The sequence below is a fragment of the Mastomys coucha genome, unplaced genomic scaffold (assembly GCF_008632895.1).
Source record: "Mastomys coucha isolate ucsf_1 unplaced genomic scaffold, UCSF_Mcou_1 pScaffold22, whole genome shotgun sequence".
NCBI classification, from domain to species: domain Eukaryota; kingdom Metazoa; phylum Chordata; class Mammalia; order Rodentia; family Muridae; genus Mastomys; species Mastomys coucha.
In genome coordinates this window covers 65,895,527-65,915,582 of record NW_022196905.1, presented here as the reverse complement: position 1 = coordinate 65,915,582, position 20,056 = coordinate 65,895,527, and the positions used below count along the sequence as shown (strand labels likewise).

Here is a 20,056-nt window from a genome sequence, read left to right as displayed (position 1 = left end):
ATCCATACGTAGTTTCTTTCATTTGAATGTAATATTGGGAGGAAAATTAGGTAATGAGACATGTTAGTTCTCTCCTAGCTTGAGTGTCATAGGCTCCAGGATACCCAAACTTTGGGATTGGTTTTTGTTTTTGTTTTTGTTTTTTTGTTTTTTGTTTTGTTTTGTTTCCTTGGCATTTCTGGCCACTGCCTCGGAAATGTCAAATTTCTTCTAAATAGAGGCCTTGGTGAGGAGCCGTCGCGTTTTGTGCTTGTTTTCATCTAACATGCATGTGCTGCATCTCATGTTTATGTTTGCTGTCTCACGTTGCTTTATTTAGATGCCATCTAACAACAGTATCAGAAAACAAATAGAAACCCTGCAGGTGAGTTGTGTTGACGTCACCAAGTAAAGTATTGCTTTCTTTTCTTTAAGAGCGGCATTTGTTCTTTTGTTTTGTTTTTGTTTTTCCCCTTTGCCCATTGTTGCATTGCATGTCTGAAGTATTTACCTCAACCTGCTTTTACTGTGTGTGGAAGAGTAGTCCAGAGAGGGTGCCCCCTTCAGGAGGTCGGCTGTTACTGCAGCCCCAGGAAGATATATTTACAAGATGCTGGTGACAGTGGCCATGGCTGACTGTTCACAGCTTTTACGGTTTTACTCTTTTGTTTAATTTACACTCTCCAACTATTCTAAAAAAAGATGTTAAAAAAAATGTTCCAGTGAAATTAAGGAGCTGATAGCTTGGGTTTTCAGCATGGTTTTGGTGAATGAGTTTTTGAACCTTTATCCTATTTGTTTGGGTTTTCTAGCAAAGCAATTTGTTTTTTTGGTTTTTTTTTTTTTAGTACACATTATAAAAAGGGGGATGTTCACATCGACATGGTTGCTGTAGGGGGTCATACTTAACTGATGTGTCAGGACTTTGTAGAATATTAAAGTCCTTAGATTTTTATGTAACATTGGATGAATCTGATTTGTATGAATTTTACCTAGAGAATTACACATCTTTGTTTAAAGCCTCAATCAATATTCTGTCTTCCCCCCTGCCCTCTTCTTCTCTTTCCTCCCTCCACCATGGACATGCTGCTGTGATTTAGGCAGTGGTCCGCCTTTCTGAGAGCTTCCACCATGTGTGGGCCTGAGTCCATCCTCATGAAGCCCTCCAGAGGTCTCTCAGGGCCAGAAGTGTCCTCTGCGCTCTCTCTCTCTTTCTCTCTCTCTCTCTCTCTTTCTCTCTCTCTCTCTCTCTCTCTCTCTCTCTCTCTCTTTCTCTCTCTCTCTCTTTCCCTATCTTTCTGCTTTCTTGCTGACATCGTAGTATCATATCTGATCTGTGAGATTCAAATGGTAGGAAGGAAAGTTAGGTCTTATTGAAGACATTATTACAAAAATTTGGTTATTGGGTTAGCATCCCATCTTGAATCACTTGTAACTTTAGTCACCTTAGTAGCAAACAGAAGGCTGCCCCAGGGGGAGTGTTTGGTGTTTGGGATCACCATGGATCCTGTCATGGAGCAAGGAGTTGCTATGGAGAGGATTAGGATTTTCCAGTCTCAATTCTGTCCAGTCATCATATAGATATGGGCCCAGCCTTGTGTGATGTCTAGTGTATTATCCAACATCCTCCATCCTTTTGCTTTACATTATTTGAGGTGGTGGTCTGCTATTCTGAACCTTAAAACAAAGAGGAACTGACAAAGTAAGCAAAGCATTTTTAAGAATTCTTGCTAGTCCTGGCTTCCTACGCTTTTAATCCCAGTGCTTGGGAGAACAGAGGCAAGTAGATCTCTCTGAGTTCTGTGGTACATTGCTAGTTTGGAGCCATCCTGGTCTACATTGCTAGTTTGAGGCCAGGCAGGCAGGGCTGTGTAGTGAGACCCTGTCTTAAAGACTTCTTTGTCAGTTGCTATATGCAATTGTTTAACAATATAGAATTCTCAATATAGAATGAATATTTTAAAATGCAGATTTTTTTAGCAGTCAAACAGCAGATTGATATAATTCTCAAATTTTATACTACCTCATTGACTGACTGCAGTCTTGACAATAGCTAGAGTGATGAGAACATTCACCAATGAAATGGGCTGAAATAAAGGAGTTTTCTCACTGTAAATCATAAAGCAATTTAAGTAATGTTCTGCTTCTACATGAAAGTTAGGACTAGTACTCGTAGTTCTGAGTGAGTACCCAGCGTGACCCCAGTGGCTTGTAGGCTCTGACCTTTTGACCTGTGAGGTAGGTACCCTCTTCTCCCCAGGTAAAGATAGGCCATCACAGAACACAGGAAGTGACGAAGGGACATCCAGGGTTTGGGTTTGGTCCTGGGTTTCTGATTTCATAATCAGGTTCCCAAGGTCTCTCTTCAATCACAGAAACTTGCTCACTAATGTCTGGTTGTATTTCATAGATTCATGTGACTAACACTGTTTGGTATTTCAAACTTGGGCTGCAAATGAATTAAAGGGGAGTGGCTTATCAATTGTGGTATAAACCACTTATCAGGTAGTTTGATGCTGTATGTATCATTCTGAAATTCTTTGAAATGTTGGCAGGATCCTAATATTCTATCTTATTTTAGAGCATAAAGCTCGGCTGCTCTATCAATGGCCACTTCTGAGCCATCTAAGCAAAATTAAACACAGGCTGACTTATTTAAACTTCTTAGACTGGACAGAACAGGGCGATGGGGGTTAGTTGTCATCAGAGAATGTGTTTGATCTGAAATGTTTACTGGTGTTTTTAATGCATTTATTTTTGTTCTCTTTTGTTTCTGGACAGAATAAAGACCCTAAAATGTCTCGAGTTGCACTGGAGTCTTTGTATAGACTGTTGTGGGTTTATGTAATTAGAATAAAATGTGAGAGCAATACTGTAACACAAAGGTGAGTGCTGTCTTAAAGTGCTGTGTCTTATACATCAGAAATGAAACCTTGGCAGGGAGAGTCTGTCTCAGAGATGAAATGTCTGCTTAGCACATGCAGGGCTCCGAGCTCTAGCCTCAGTTCCAAAAGAAATACGTAAAAGCCTGCGACAGTCATACCGGTGAAGTTACCAAAGTGCTGTGGAGAGGGATCTGCACTCCCCTAACATGAGGAGCAGGAGGAATTCTTGACGAGGGTGGCCGTGTCTTATGATCTCATGGCCATGAAGTCTCTCTTCTGTCCGCAGCCGCCTGATGAGTATAGTGTCGGCGCTTTTCCCAAAAGGTTCCCGCAGCGTGGTCCCCCGTGACACCCCTCTCAATATATTTGTGAAGATCATCCAGTTCATTGCTCAGGTGGGTGCTCTCCCCACTTGGCCGCTTGTCCTGGCTGCCAGCAACAGCCATTTTTCATAATTGGGTTTTTTTATGTAAATATGTAATTTCTTACATATTCAGAGGTATACTATTCGAGAGTGAAAAGTATGCTTAGAAAGTCTTAAAAAAATATAGGACGCTAATGACTCTATGTGTATGTGTGTGTGTATTATGTGTGTTATGTGTGTGACAAATGATGGAAGGAACCACATAGGTGGACACACATTGAATTGAGGGTGAGTTTAGTCCTAATAAAAATGCCTAAGTAATCTTGGTTTATGTGTGTGTTGAATATACTTGTGTGTGCATGAAAACCAGAGATCAACATCTGGTGTCCTGGATTGCTCTTCACTTTTGTTTTTGTAACTTTAGGGGGTGTGTGTGTGTGTGTGTGTGTATGTGTGTGTATGTGTACGTGTGTACACTGTTGTGGGAACAAACACTTTTTTTAGTGAGTTTCAATTACTGTACTAAAACACCACTGAACAAAATCACTGTGGGGAACAAAGGGCTTATTTCAATGTACAATGTTCAGTTCCCCGTCTGTTATCAAAGAAAGTCAGGGCAGGAGAACTTCTGCAGGAGACTGGCTTGCTAAGCCTGCTTTCTTTTAGACAGCCCAGAGGTGGTACCACTTACAGTGAGTGCTTGCACATCTATCATCAATCAAGAAAATGCACCACAGGCTTGCCTACAGACTAATCTGAGGGGATTGGCTTCAACCAAGGTTACCTTTTCTTAAACGACTCCAGCATGTGTCAAGTTGACTCAAAACTGACCAGCACCACCTTCATCTACTAAGCCCTCTCACTGGGTCTTTCTGCCTTATTTTTGAGTCAGGAAAGGCCTCTTACTGACCGTGAAGCCAGCTGATTGGTTAGAGTGGCTGGCCAGTGAGCCTATGGCACCCTCTGTTTTACAGCAGTAAAACATTATAGGAGTATGCAAATGACACAGCAGTTTTTCTGTGGGTGCTGAGGATCTTCAGTCATGTTTGTGCAGCAAGCACCAAGCCTTCTCCACAGCTCACAGTCTGGATTCGAGAGTACATATTCTAGAATCTACTGGGGCTAACTCAAAGAGATGTTTTAAGGAGTAGAGAGGGGAAGCTGCCTCGATGAGAACTAAAGAGCTGTGGAATAAGATCCCCACACCCCCTCCATGAGGATGCTTGAGGGCCACACTGCTTCTGCTGTGGTTCCATAGCAGAAGAGTCAGAGTGTCAGAGGTGGCACCCTCTTCATCTCCACCCCCTTTCTCCTGTGTCCACTACTTCTTAAGGCTTGCATCCCTTGAGGAGTTCCTAGCCTCTGGGGAATAGAAAGTTTACTAAAGGGTATTAAACGGATTCTGTGTGTGAGCCAGTGCTGGGTCTCAGTCACGTTTCCCTGTGGAACATCAGTCCTGTGAAATAAGTAGACATGCCCTCCTCCGCTCAGGGAAATGCTGGTTCCAGAAGATTCATTATATTCCTTTTGAACCGAAGCTAGACATGGTTAATACATGGTCAAATTATCCTTTTACAATGGGAAAAGAAAAGGAACATTTAACTAAAGTGGGTGAACATCTCTGATTGGAGCCTAGAAGAGATGAGAATTACTGAGTATAATGATGAAAAAGATTGATGAATTGCATTGAGTTTTGGCCCTGTGTTCAGGAAGCAGTGCTGTGAGGTTGCACTCTTTGCCTTTTCTATTTGCTAGAATTGTGCCTGTGCCCTCCAGAGTCACTTCACCGTGGTAATCTGCTAGCCCTGTACCTCAGGCACTGAGCTGTCTTCTTAGCCTTTTACTCTGTTGAGATCCCTTCACCGGTGTCCCATTTTTCCTCTCCTCACGGTTCCTTACATGCTTAGCATTTGTAGTGGATGAATATTTAAAATTTACCCTACTCGTTGGAAACTCATATCATTGATATTAGATGATATGTTTTAAACGTGTTTTATTAATTCATATATATTTTTCTTATGTTCACTTGGGTTTATAAACTTCTTAAGGGCAAAGTCTATATTGTTTCTAACATATGTATTTCTCAGATAGTTTACTCTATCCTCTAGGAAGGTACAAGGATTTATTAACTATTTAATTTCTTTCCTTAGGAACGTTTGGATTTTGCAATGAAAGAAATAATATTTGATCTTCTCAGTGTTGGAAAATCTACTAAAACTTTCACCATTAATCCAGAGGTAAAAATAAAAATAAATTGTATTACAGCAGTAATGATGCTTTCAAACTGGAAGTAGAAGTGTTGGTCCTTCTTGGGTTTTATGTGATCCTTCAATCAGCCTGTTTTGGGGGGTGGACAGCAATGGAGTCTTTTTTTTTTTTTTAGATTTATTTATTTTATTTATATGAGTACATGGTTGCTGTCTTCAGACACACCAGAAGAGGGCATTGGATCCCATTTATAGATGGTTGTGAGCCACCATGTGGTTGCTAGGAATTGAACTCAGGACCTCTGGAAGAGCAGCCAGTGTTCTTAACCACTGAGCCATCTCTCTAGCCCCACAATGGAATCTTTTTTAAGTTTTGGAAAATAGTTTCATAAAAACCAGATAAAGGAATCCATTAACCCATTTATGCAGATGCTTATGATCAGTGATACACTGAGGAAATTCTCAGCAATTCCAGCACATGATGGAACTTGCTTCTCCCATCTGGGTGTCTGTGCGTCTATGACAGGGGCTCTGACCCTCTGGTATGTGAACACATCAGGACTTTGTCATATCTAAAGATGAGTAACACTTTAAAGCTTGTCCATATTTACATAGTGAACATGAGTGAAGCCTTGCACACTTGTGTCCAGTGTTGCCACCCACTGGGATGCTTGGCCCTGCCTTATTAATCTCCGGTGCAGGTCACAGAGAGGGCTGTGTGGGCTGAGACAGTAGGATGCAGATGGAGGAAAGCAGAACATATACTGAGCAGAGAGACATGGAGAAGCCATCAGGTCTGGAAGAAAGAGTGTGCGTGTCTATAACTCATGGCACTTTGGGACATCTGAGGTGGCAGGAAGATCATAAGGAATGCATTCAGAGTGGCCAGATACAGATTCTTGGCAGTCTGGAATGGACAGTGATTGATGCCACGTTAATCCATGTAGTTTCTGTGGAGAGAATACAAATGACAGGTGGTGCCTGGAATGTGGGTAGAGGTGACACAGCCTGGAGGAACACAGAAGTGGCAAGAATAGGCAGTATTTGGGAAAAGAGAGTACTCGATGCTGTGTGAAAGTGAAGAACATTTCCATGTGGTATGCCCCTTATGAGGGAGAAGTGCTTCAGAGAAGTGTTGGGGGAATGTTTATTCTATTAGGATAGTTGAGAGAGCTAAGGGACATGAATATGTGTTCAGTTGGAAGAGAAATGCCAAAGATAAAAGAAAGAGAAAGGGTGGATGATTATCAAGAAAATGGAAGAGCCCGTTGTCCTAGTCACTCTTCTATTTCTGTGAAGATGCTATTACCAAGGCAACTATTACAAGAGAAAGCCTTTAAGAGGGGGCTTGCTTACCTTTTCAGAAATGCAATCCATTATCTTCATGACAGGGAGCATGGAGCAGTAGCTGAGAGCTAAATCCTGATCTCTAGGTAGAAAGAGAGAGAGAGGGAGGGAGCGGGGAGGCAGCACCACTCTGGGTTGGTCATGGGCATTTAAAACCTCAAAGCCCACCCCCACAACAAGGCCACACCTCCTAATCCTTCTAATCTTTTCAAACAGTGCCCTTCCCTAGTAAGAGCCTTTGGGAGCCATTCTCATTCAGACCACCACATTCATGTAAATTCCAACAAGTGTAGGAGGCCATCACCCCTGCACCTTGAGGAGACCAAAGGGGACAAACTGCACATGTGACTGTCAGTAGTCTGGTGTGGTTTGTTGAAAGTTTGAGTTGATACAGTTTTTCCCTGTGAAGGAGAACTGTGGTCTTAAGAGAGGGGAAGGGGACTGAAAGAGTCGTGGCAGTTGAGAAAGCACAGAGCGGTTTCTAATGAGCCTTAGAGACAAGGGGAGATAGTTTCAGGACAATGAGCCCCACCTGGGAATTCGAAATCACGGCAGATTCTGCTGCCTGGGCTGGTTCACGGTGTCAGGCAGAAAGATTAGATCCCTTCTGTCCTTCTTTCTCCCAACCCCCTTAGCCTAGACAATGCATGGCCCTGATCTCTTCCTCTTGGGTCTGTTTTCTCTGAAGAGGATGAACATTGGCCTCAGGGTCTTCCTTGTCATCGCGGACAGCCTGCAGCAGAAGGACGGTGACCCTCCCATGCCCACCACAGGAGTCATTCTTCCCTCAGGAAACACTCTGCGTGTCAAGAAGATTTTCCTCAATAAAACCTTGACAGACGAAGAGGCAAAAGTCATAGGTTAGTGGTCACTGGGATGAATAAATTTCAATTGTAGTACTGTTCTGTGCAACTCTGTAGTCAAGTCTAAAGTGTGTCCATTGTCAAGTGTGGATGCCCCAGTCCTACAGTGATCTAGTGATTACATTTTCATGTTTCTAGAATTCCTGTCAAGAGTCTTCTTGTTAAACGTGGGGATACTCTCTCACAGGATTCTGCCGTGTATGTTCTGGCCTTTAACGTCTCTGCGTAATTTGTACACAGTAACCCCAAGAGCTTGTCACGGTTGGAGCATCTTCTAGTATAATAGCATCTTCCTTGAGATGCTGATAGGTGGTTCTTACAGAAAGCAGTTCTTCATGCAGCTTCTGGCATTATTGTGATGGTGTGCTTTCTCTCGTAGGAATGTCAGTTTACTATCCTCAAGTAAGAAAAGCACTAGACAGCATTCTCCGACATTTGGACAAAGAAGTTGGGAGACCAATGTGTATGACCAGTGTGCAGATGTCCAACAAAGAGCCTGAAGACATGATTACGTACGTAGTCAGTGCATGCCTCCGTTGCATGCCTGCATCGCACGCCTGCATTCTATGCCTCTGTGGCTATTTCAGTTTTCACAGAAGGGTACACACAGGTTACCTACTTCCAGAACACATGTTCTCCACTCCTTACATGTTAATACAGAGATTCTTCCCACATGCTCATTTTTGTTGTTGTTATTTTATGCTATGCTGAACTAGTGTAGATAATGTAAGTCTAATAATGAACCTTTCATTTGTCACATGAATAATTCTACTTAACACAGATATGCATTGTGTGGTTGAACTTATCAAGTTTAATAAATGACCCTCCTTCAGAGTCCTGCTTGAAAGAAACAAAGAAGAGAGAGAGAGAGAGACAGAGAGAGAGAGACAGAGAGAGAGAGAGCTCGCGAGCACACAAACGAGGAATCCTGTGAATCTGAGAGCAGCCCCTCCTCCTCCCCCACCTGCCTTAGATGCTAATTTTCACTTAGCATTTTTTCTCTCCCTTTCCATGAGGTGTTATGTTTTATGATAGCCATGCCCCTTGTTTGCTGGCGAGTACCAGCATTATCTATAAGGAGCTTTTAGATATAAATGTAGATTTAGGTAGCTCTTAGAATATCCCGTTGAATAATCTGCTCTCTGGGCTTATTTAATATATAGCTATTGCATACTGCTGTAATGTAGTATCCTGAGAGTTTTCAGATGTGAAGATTTTGTGTGTTTGACTTCCTCTGAGACATTTCCTCCTCCTTACCACAACCACTCTTGCATTAAAATCAACAACATTTACATCCAGTTCCCCCATGGTCCTGTGAGAGCCTCATGGATGCAGTGTCTGTCCCCTGGTCAGCTTGCTTTCCTCTGGATCCTTTTAAAACAAAACAAAAAAAAAAGATTTACTTACTTATCTTATGTATATGAGTACACTGTAGCTGAACAGATGGTGTGAGCCATCATGTGGTTGCTGGGAATCTCTGCTCGCTCCGGCCCAAAGATTTATTTACTATTATATGTAAGCACACTGTAGCTGTCTTTGGACACACCAGAACAGGGCATCGGATCTCATTATGGATGGTTGTGAGCCACCATGTGGTTGCTAGGATTTGAACTCAGGACCTTCAGAACAGTTGGTGCTCTTACCTACTGAGCCATCTCACCAGCCCCGTTTGGTTCCTTTTACAATTTCATTTGAATTTCCCTTCCTTGGATCTCTAACTGTAGCCTAACAGTAGACTTTAAGTGACAAAGAGGGATATGTAATGGAACTAATTTATTCCTTAGAAGGTCACTGTGGCACTTCTGCATGCTGCTTTTCGGCTCAGGTATCTAACTGGTCTCATGTGGTCTCGGGGTGGTAGTAACACCTGGTAATTATATCAGTATCTTCAATAAAGGGGAGTTTATCACAGGACCAAGGGCCTCTCCTCCCATTGATGACTGACTAGGCCATCCTCTACCCATGGGCACAAGAGAAAATTTCCTGAACAGAACACCAATAGCTTGTGCTCTAAGATCAATAGTTGACAAATGGGACCTCATAAAATTGCAAAGCTTCTATAAGGCAAAAGACACTGTCAATAGGAAAAAATGGCAACCAACAAATTGGGAAAAGATCTTTACCAATCCTATATCTGATAGAGGGCTAATATCCAATGTTTACAAAGAACTCAAGAAGTTAGACACCAGAGAAACAAATAACCTGATTAAAAATTGGGGTACAGAACTAATCCATGCATTTTAAAGCCATACAAAGTGACAACTGTGCCAGTATCTCTAACAAAGACTGACTCAGACTTCTAGAACATTTTGACTCTTGATTGCACAGGGATTATTACTTGAGCAGCTAGAAAACCGTGGGGTGAAACTGAGAAGCTTGTCTTCAAATACAGACTAAAATGAAAAGCCATGCATCAAGTGCTTCATAAAACTTGCCCATAACTTCAAGAAACTACGGTAGCAAAGGTGAGAAGGCAGCTCAGTAGCAGAGCTGCTGCTGAACATGAGTGAGGCCATGGATTTGGCCCTTAACATCGCCCCCCAGCACAGATACATATGTAGTAAAATTAAATTATATTAAACATCTGCCTGTGCTGGGCAGTGGTGGCGCACACCTTTAATCCCAGCACTTGAGAGTCAGAGGCAGGCGGATTTCTGAGTTCGAGGCCAGCCTGGTCTACAGAGTGAGTTCCAGGACAGCCAGGGCTACACAGAGAAACCCTGTCTCAAAAAACAAACAAACAAACAAAAAACAAAACAAAACAAAAAGGCTTGCAGGGGAAAAAAAAAAACATGCACCTTGGGACTGCGCTCCCACCTTCTGTAACATTTTTGTAAAATGGATCTTTCCAGCCCATGTGATATGCTTCTTATTCTGTTTTCTGTTTGTGTGTTGTGATATGCTTTTCAGGGGGGAAAGAAAACCCAAAATCGATTTGTTTAGAACTTGCATTGCTGCGATTCCAAGGTTGATTCCCGATGGTATGAGCAGAACTGACCTCATTGAGCTGTTAGCAAGGTGAGCGGCATTATTCCTGACTCGCTGTGCTCCCGACAGACACAGTTTCGAGCCTCCTGATTTGCTCCCTTCATTCTCATTTTTTATTACCCCCTCTCAAATCTCTAACTCCCTCCCACATCCCCCTCTAAGCCCTATTTTCCAATTCACTGTCAAGTAATAGTTCACTGGGTTTACGTGACAAATATCCCTGAGCAGCCTGCTGAGGCTCCGGTGTGTGGGTACCCCTGGGAAATTGTGCAGTTAGGGGTAACTAGCAAAATCACAGTTTGTGAAGTGGCAGTGGTTGGGGGTTACTACCACATGAGGAGCCTTATTAAAGGGTCATAGTATAAGAAGGTTGAGACCCACTGCCTCAGTGTGTGTCGTGTCTGCAGTCCCACTGTGGCTTTATAGAAGCAGCCAGACCATATAGCAGGACTGAACATGACTGGGCATCTGCCTAGAGTCCGCCCAGAGCCACAGTTGGCTAGCCACACCCTAGTGGAAAACCAAACATGGTGACTGTTATGTTTGCTGGTTGCTGGGCAACCACCATATTGTGTAAATAGTGACCAGATTGCTACAGCACAACTTGTTCAAGCCCTGGGTCAGAACACCTGGCACTTCCCAGACAGCGTTGCGCCTCCCTCGGGTGCTGGGACCACAGAGACGGTGGTATTTGTCTCCTGGGAGGACTATGAGGAGTCGGGGCTTACTTGAAACTGTACCTTTCTATAACTTCTCTCTTGCCATTCAGCCTCTTTATTGTTGGTTTGTAGCACTGAATTGAACCTAAAGGCGTGCGTGTTAGGCAAGGACTCCTCTATAGCTGCAGATCCTGCTGCATCATGTTTGCATACATGTATATGCTTTATTTTGAAATAGGGTCTCACTCTACTGTCAAGGTTGATCTTGATCTCCCTCTGTATGCCAGGCAGGCCTGAAGCTAGGAATCCTCCTGCCTCAGTCTCTTGATTACCTGCAGTTTGATGTTTATGCCAAGAGGCTCAGCTCACCCTTAATTTTTTTAATTGACGAAAATCTTTAATTTCTTATTATTATGTGTGCATGTGTATGATGAGGGTGCACATGCCATGGCACAGGTGTAGAGTTCAGAGGTCGGCTTTGTGATTGGAGTTGGTCCTTTACTTCCACTGTTGTGTGGGCTCCCAGCACTCAAGAGTCAGAGGCAGGAAGAACTGAGAATTGGAGGCTAGAGTCTGCTATATAGCCAGACCCCCTTCTCCAAAATAAACTAAAGAAAGTATAAACGATGCAGAATTAGGAAGCTCGTGCCCCATTAGGAAGCTGAAGTGCTAACCCGAAGCGTTCGTCCTTACAGCAGTGAGCCATTGTCCTCACTGGTCCCACCTCAGCCTCCCTTGACCTACATCTTTCTGGAAGGTGATGGATCCTGCGAGATAAACCTCTGATGTCACTCCTCTCACCTCCCCCAGCATGAAGCTGCCCCTGAGAGGCCCAACCTCTGAGCAGTGAATGGCAATTTAATTGCTTATTCACTTTCCTCCCTTACCCTGTAGCTGTCATTTTAAATTAACTTACTTCCATGGCCAGAAAGATCTAGAATATGTTGGTTTGGCATTACAGTGTCTAACTCTTCCTTACTCAAAAATAAGGGAAGCCAGAAAGCAGACAACCACAGCAGGCATGTTGTGAATTTAATAATTTAATGTTGACATTTCTTTGTAAAGTCTCTAGGGAAAAATAATCCCTTGGATTTAATTAGCAAGATCCCATTGTTCTCTTCCCTGATCAAGGCATGTATATCCTGTGTCACATCAATTTGGTTCGAGATATGTAGACAGTCAAGGGTTTAAAGGCCATGTAAATAACTAGTGTTATTTGCTCCTAAAGCCTATGCAGCTGCAATGGATGTCTCTTTAGCTTCTGTCAGGTGAAGGCTGGCTTACAGTGAAGACCAGAGCTGAGGTCAGCAAACTGTGACGCCTCCCTTCTTAACCACATACCATTCCCCTCACTCATTGTGAGTAACCCTGCCTTCCCATGCATGCACACACACAGAGTTTGCTTTGTGACTACCTGTTCCTTCAGGTCATCTCTACCTTTAATGCACTTGCCTTTATTGTCAGCTGCTAGAATAATCCTCAACTCCAGATCAGGTGTTTTGTAATTCACATGGTGGCATGCCTTCGGGACTGCAGCCATCTTTTAATACTCTCTCTCTCTCTCTCTCTCTCTCTCTCTCTCTCTCTCTCTCTCTCTCTCTCTCTCTTTCTCTCTATCCCTCTGTCTGTCTCTCTTTCTCTGTTAAAAATATTATAACTAAAATTATGATCAGTGTATTGAAGTCTTTAAAAAGTAACTTAACGTTTTAAAAAGTAATTAATACATACTGAGTTATTAAGCCCTAAGCTAGTTTGGGCCTGGTAGGCTGTTGACCCATTTTATTTTCAAGGTGTAGCCATTTTCTTACATTACTCCCAAATCTGCTTCCATTCCTCCCCTCGGGAATTACTTCTCTTAACTCTGTCTTGAAGTTAACCTTTATAATGATCTATTTATATTCCATCTATAACCTTAAATGCCTTTTAAAAAATGGTTGACATTAGTCATGTCCTCTCCAGCAACTAAATAAGTATAGTGATTATTAAGATCCTCTGTGGTTGGACTTGTTTTTATTGATTATAGGAGAGCACTATGAAGTGTGTTAAGGAATGAAGGAATTTGCAATGGATTTCTGATACCATCTGTATTCCTAATCAACAGCCTATCGATTAAATCCAAGACTTAGGATCCTGAATGTTAGCAAAACCGCGTCAGTGATTGTGAATCAGTTCCCATGGAATTTAAACTATAGACTAGTACAGACAGGGCGACCATAGCAGTGCAAAATGAGCCTGGGCCCTGTCTTCATATTCTCACAGAGCATGCGAAGGGACAGATCAAGTACCTTAGTTGTAAATTTTAGGAGAGAGATGGATGTTCGGGTCTCTTACTTTTGCACCATGTTTCATCCTGCTGCTCACTAACAGAGATCTGTGGAATCCTGTCTCCGACAGGCTCACAATCCATATGGACGAAGAGCTGCGGGCACTGGCTTTCAACACCCTGCAGGCACTGATGCTTGACTTCCCAGATTGGCGGGAGGATGTTCTTTCAGGATTTGTATATTTTATTGTCCGTGAAGTGACTGATGTCCACCCCACCCTTCTTGATAACGCTGTAAAGATGTTGGTACAGTTAATAAACCAGTGGAAACAGGCAGCTCAGATGTACAACAGGACCCAGGACTCCCAGGTACCACGTGCTCCCACAGTCTTGCTTTAGGGCTGGTCAGTAGGAAATGATGGATTGTGAAGTTAACCAATACCCGCTGGTTCTCTCGCGCTCTGCAGTTTCTATTGGTTGTAATGGCCTTTCCTTGATGATAGTCCCTCATGCTGGACTTTCTCCTCATTCACGTATTGGATACCAAACGTTTGTGGCCAACCTTTAGCTTTCTCCGTTTGGTATCACTTTATATTTTATCAAGCACAGGAATCATAGAAGTAATTCTTACATGACAGTGTTTCCAGCATTTCCAAGCTTATACCTGAAACCTTTGGTAGTGTGCCATTTGGATTGATGGCTCTTGCAAAGGTGCCCAGTTTCTTGAGTACAGCACGGGTCCGTGCTCCTTCTCCATACAAGGTGCACATGTAGTTGATTTTATAACCCTGTGCCAACACCGTAGCACCCTGGAAGCTGAGAGCTAGAGCATCCAGGGGAGCCCAGGGTCTTTAATGAGCATACAGATCACAAGCCCTGAGCATACCTACGTCTAACAAGCTGTGAACCCATCCCGCTCTTACACATGAAACATGCAGTATAGGCTCTCATTTCCCATGTGTAGACACTACACTGAGAGGGATTAAGTGATGGCTGCAAAGTCACGAGGTAGTCTAAGAGACACATGTTAGGCATAACACTTGGGGGTTTGGAGGGTTTTTTGTTTTGGGTTGTTTGAGACAGAGTTTCTCTGTGTAGCCTTGGCTGTCCTAGAACTTATTCTGAGGACCAGGCTGGCCTTGAACTCAGATTTCACCTGTCTCTACCTCCCAAGTGCTGGGATTAAAGGCATGGCCACCCCAGCCAGGCTCCATTGGAACACTATTCTTGGTATACTCTGTTTACTTTCGTGCTGATATGGATCAGTTGAGCTCCGAGCCTCACGCTTCCTACAAGGGCTGAGATATATACCAAAACCTTTTTTTCTATTTTATTTTGAGACTCACAAAGTTACTGCCCAAATGGCTTTGAACTCATTCTGTATCCTACGCTGGCCTGAGACTTGTGACCTTCCTACTTCAGCCTCCTGAGCTGCAGAGATGGCAGTCCACACCATCAGCTCCAGGCCACACTATTACATTTTAATAAAGTAAAAGCTGTTTCAGTCACTTGAACGGAGGCAGGCCTGTTACCAGAATGCTTGTAATTTGCCTTACTGGCTACTTTTTCCATTCCAAATCCACACATTCTTAAAACTTTGTCTGTTTTAACTTGCTCTTATTTTTCAAGCACGGCATCGCTAATGGAGGTCCTCACCCCACTCCTCTGGAAAGGAACCCATATTCCACTGTGTTCCATGTGGTCGAAGGCTTTGCGCTGGTCATCCTCTGTAGCAGTCGGCCCGCCACGAGAAGACTGGCTGTCAGCGTCCTTAGAGAGATACGAGCTCTATTTGCACTTTTGGAGGTGCCTAAGGTAAGGGTCGGGCGGCTCAGGTAGTCATCTCGTGAAACACAGGTGTGGCTTTGTGGCTGCCTGCTGGAGTGGGCCTGGTGCAAACCTGGCCTGCCTACCCTCCCCTGTCCCCTCCACCAGACCCCACTCCCTAATTCTTCACAAGAAAAGCATGTGAGCTCACGCCCTACTCAACTTCAATTCCCTTTGCCTATGTTTCTTATGCATTCCTCATTGGTTTAGACTCCTGGTCCCTTTCTTACAGGGTGATGATGAGTTAGCCATAGATGTGATGGACAGACTGAGCCCATCCATTCTGGAGAGCTTCATCCACCTCACGGGGGCCGATCAGGTAACTGGAGGGATTTCCTCTCCATCTTATCTTGGGACTTAAGGCAGGTGAATACACACCCATGTCTGTGCATATGTGTAAACGTGTCTCCTTAACAAATGCATTGAATTGTAAAGTATTTCCAAAGCATACAAAGGGTTTTACAGTGGTGTGTGCTAAGGCCATGACTAGTTCTTATTGCCATTAAAAATGAGTTGATCTTGGTAAATTTTTAGTCTTCCCCTAAGACAATTCTCTTAAATGTGATACCACCAGACTATGGCCTGCTGCTTGGTGGTTACAGTCATGCAAAGAAATACTCTTTAAATCAAAGAGGGGAAAAATCTTGGATTGTTGTTTGCTTTTCCAGTGAATATTTTCATTTGCTTTATGAAGTTGAATAAATAGTATGTTAACATGTAGAGAAACATTTTATCAACAAATACATTACAAAAACACCGATGGTTTAAATTTCTTTTTTTCTCCTCTTCTCTTCTTCTGCCCTTTCCTTCTCCTCTGTTTGGAATAGAACGCAGAGCTATATCCAGCCTAAGGCATGCAAACTTCTTTCAGTTTATGTAGTGTGGATGGGGAGGGGACGGAAGTCAACAGTCCGAGGGTGAAACAGGAACACTATGACATTTACTGCTTGGATTTTTAATTCTCCTGTTTTGGATTACATGGATGAAAGATTTATTTGCTTTCTGGCCAACACCTGGTTCTTATAACTCATTTGTTATACACAACCTAAGGCAGGTAATAATAAAATTTTATAAGCCTAAGACATGATTAAAAATGTATACAGCTAAAAGAATTGTGTTTCTCAGTGGCAAAAGCAGGGACTACCTCAGAGTAAAAGGTTGGAAAACAATTTTCCAAGCAAATGGTCCCAATAAACAAGCTGTAGTAGCCATTCTAATATTGAATAAAATTGACTTTCAACCAAAAGTTATCAAAAAAGTAAGAAAGGATACTCTCAATTCTGAACATCTATGCTCCAAATGCCACGGCACCCACATTCATAAAAGAAACTTTACTAAAGCTCAAAGCACACATCACACCTCACTCTAATAGTGGGAGACGTCTACACCCCACTCTCAGCAGATCATGGAAACATAAACTAAACAGAGACACAATGAAACTCACAGAAGTTATGAACCAAATTGATCTGACAGATACTTACAGAACATCTCATCTTAAAACAAAAAGATATACCTTCTTCTCAGGCTCTCACAGCACCTTCTACAAAATTGACAATATAATTGGTCACAAAACAGGACTCAACAGATACAAGAAGATTGAAATAGTCCCATACACCCTATATGGCTGGTCTTAAGTACCAACAAAAACAACAGACAGCACACATATACAACAACGCTCTACTCAATGATAACTTGGTCAAGGAAGAAATAAAGAAATTAAAGACTTTTTAGAATTTAATGAAAATGAAGACACATCGTACCCAAAACTTATGGGACACAATGAAAGCAGTGGTAAGAGGAAAACTCATGGCTCTAAGTGCCTGCAGAAAGAAACTGGAGAGAGCTTACACTAGCAGCTTGACAGCACACCTGGAAGCTCTAGAACATAAAGAGGCGAGTACACCCAAGGGGAGTAGAAAGCAGGAAAGAATCAAACTCAGGGCTGAAGTCAACCAAATAGAAGCAAAAAGATCTATACAAAGAATCAACAAAACCAGGAGCTGGTTCTTTGAGAAAATCAACAATATAGATAAACCCTTAGCCAGACTAATCAGAGGGCACAGAGACAGTATCCAAATTAATAAAATCAATGATGAAAAGGGAGACATAACTATGAAATATATCTTAAAATAATTATTCTGTTTGTTGAATATTAATAGTTGAAAATATTAAAATCATATTCTACAAAAAAAAGAATTGTGTTTTAGATCACTAATTATGTATTATGGTAACAGAGAATAATAAGTGGCTTAATAATGCCTGTGCTTAATGAATGAAATGAAAAAAAGGCAGACTTTAAGAATCTGAATGTCAAGGAACAAATGTTTAATGATGTGTACCTCTGGAGACAATGGAAATGGCTATGCCATTTCATCAGGATGAAGGTTAATGGGTTTTGTTTATCTCTAAAGAGTTATGTGGACTCAGGAAAGGTGGGTATTCACACAGGAATCACTTAAGCTATGGATTTTACCCTTCTTGTTCCATACAGCCTTTTGAGAACAGTGAAAGCTACAGCATGCCTCTCCAGAGGATTAACCCAGTGGGAATGTCAGAGGTTCACTCCTTCCTCAAACCTGGCTTTAGCCACATTCTACGTTTTATTCCAGAAAGTACCAATAGTCCACTTCCGGCATTAAACACCTCCTATAGACAAACTTTAAAAGTTACTCAGATGTGTGATAATCATTTGCTCTCTCTCTCTCTCTCTCTCTCTCTCTCTCTCTCTCTCTCTCTCTCCCTCCCTCCCTCTCCCTCTCCCTCTCCCTCTCTCTCTCCCTCTCCCTCTCCCTCTCCCTCTCTCCCTCTCTAGACTACTTTGCTGTATTGCCCTAGCTCTGTAGATCTGCAGACATTAGCAGATTGGAACTCTTCTCCCATCAGCCACCAGTTTGATGTGATCAGCCCCTCACACATTTGGATATTTGCACACGTGACCCAAGGCCAAGACCCGTGGATTATCAGTCTCTCCAGTTTTCTAAAGCAAGAAAATCTTCCCAAACACTGCTCTACAGCTGTGAGCTACGCGTGGATGTTCGCATACACCAGGCTGCAGCTGCTGTCCCCGCAGGTGGATATAAAGTAAGTGCTTTGAATAAAGCACATTTCACAATGGGCAGTCAGCTTCAGTGATGTGTACTTTTGAAAAGTGACATGCACTGGAAATTCTCTAAGTCATGTGCTATAATATGGAGCAAGGGGCGGGGTGGGGGGGGAAGGCGTGAAGTCTATAGACTCACAGAGATCTGTCTAATCCATTCTGTCTCACATGATAGGCCTCAAATACTTTATCCATGTCTCTCTCTGGTCCTTCAGCAGAGACTGAGTACTTGTAGTAAAACTATAATCGCCATGTTCTTTTAAATGGGTACATAAAAACTTTCTAAATGTGTTGTGCACTTGGTAGTTGCTTAGGAGAGATAGTCACTCTTTTGAGGGCATGGCCACTGGTAGGTGCCCCAGTCAGTGCATGGCCTGAGCCACACATGTAAGCTCACACGTGGGCATGAGGGGCGTGGTTATTAGTAATGGGAAAAAGAGGAAGATGGAGTTGGGAGGGCAACAGTGTAGTAGTTGGACAGAGGCAATGATGGATGAATATGAACAAGGTATATTGAATTGTGAAATTTTCAAATAAAATTATTATTTAAAGAAGATGCATGCAATTTCTACTTCTTTTTTTTTTTTTTACCAGTAGCCCCATCAATGCTAAGAAAGTAAATGCCACCTCGAGCAGTGACTCGTACATTGGCCTGTGGAGAAACTACCTGATCCTCTGCTGCAGCGCAGCCACCTCCCCATCCCCTTCAGCACCCGCAGGTTCCGTGAGATGCTCTCCTCCTGAGACGCTGGCGTCCACCCCTGACAGTGGCTACAGCATCGATTCCAAGGTGGGCCTTTCTCACCCTCTGTGGAGCCCCAGTGATTCCACCGGAGGGCTGTCCCAAATTTCCTCTCATGGAAAACATCATAAAGTGGTTGAAAATGAGAATACATCTCTCATTTTCACTGGTGGGGGGAACAAAAAAGTCCCTCAAGAAATTCTATTTTTATTTTTGTGGATTCCTAGTTAGAATCAAGAATAGAGTTTTCCCCTTGGCTAAAGAGATCACATTCATAGAAATAGCATACTGAGTGTTTTAAAGGAAGTGACAATCCATGTTTCTTCTTGCTCTGCTTCCCAAGCCCTTACACATCCCATTGCCAACAGGACTCATTCATTCATTCAGTCATTCAGTCATTAGTTCAGTCATTTGCTCATTCACTCATTTACTAGTTTTATGAGACAAGTCTCACCTATAACCCAGGCTGGCTTAGAACTTACTGTGGGACCTGAGCTAGCCTCAGACTTCCAGTAGTCCTCTTGTCTTTGCTGCCCCAATCCTGGGATTACAGGAATGAACCTCCATACCTTGTTCCAGAAGGCGTGATCTATGTAATTAGATGCTCTTACAGAACTTGCCTAAGTCACACAGGAACATAATGGCTACACGAGAAGAACCGTTAAATAGATTTCAGGTAGGAAGCAAGGCATCATGGCATGGTTGAAGGAAACTTAAAGACTGGAGTGTCAGGATTTTGTCTTTCTGTGTTTGTGGATCAAAAGATAGAAAACATCTGGGTGGGTCCATGGGCTGTTATGTGGTGCTGAGTCTCTCTAAGAAATACAGAGGC

The 20,056-nt window shown here is 42.8% G+C and overlaps 1 protein-coding gene across 18 annotated transcripts in view; it reads left to right on the top strand.

Annotated features, from left to right (window-relative positions):
- Fryl (FRY like transcription coactivator) overlaps nt 1-20,056 on the top strand; it is a 239,220-nt gene that overhangs the window by 146,230 nt on the left and 72,934 nt on the right. For 11 of the 18 annotated variants that reach the window (XM_031342654.1, XM_031342656.1, XM_031342655.1 and 8 more), the window contains 12 exons: nt 320-364; nt 2,761-2,864; nt 3,151-3,259; nt 5,379-5,465; nt 7,471-7,642; nt 8,025-8,157; nt 10,556-10,663; nt 13,687-13,924; nt 15,185-15,370; nt 15,615-15,701; nt 18,195-18,463; nt 19,077-19,272. In XM_031342654.1, coding sequence (XP_031198514.1) covers nt 320-364; nt 2,761-2,864; nt 3,151-3,259; nt 5,379-5,465; nt 7,471-7,642; nt 8,025-8,157; nt 10,556-10,663; nt 13,687-13,924; nt 15,185-15,370; nt 15,615-15,701; nt 18,195-18,463; nt 19,077-19,272 — 1,734 coding nt within the window. The remainder of the gene's footprint in view (nt 1-319; nt 365-2,760; nt 2,865-3,150; nt 3,260-5,378; nt 5,466-7,470; nt 7,643-8,024; nt 8,158-10,555; nt 10,664-13,686; nt 13,925-15,184; nt 15,371-15,614; nt 15,702-18,194; nt 18,464-19,076; nt 19,273-20,056) is intronic. The other 7 variants (XM_031342660.1, XM_031342658.1, XM_031342661.1 and 4 more) reach the window with 2 other exon arrangements.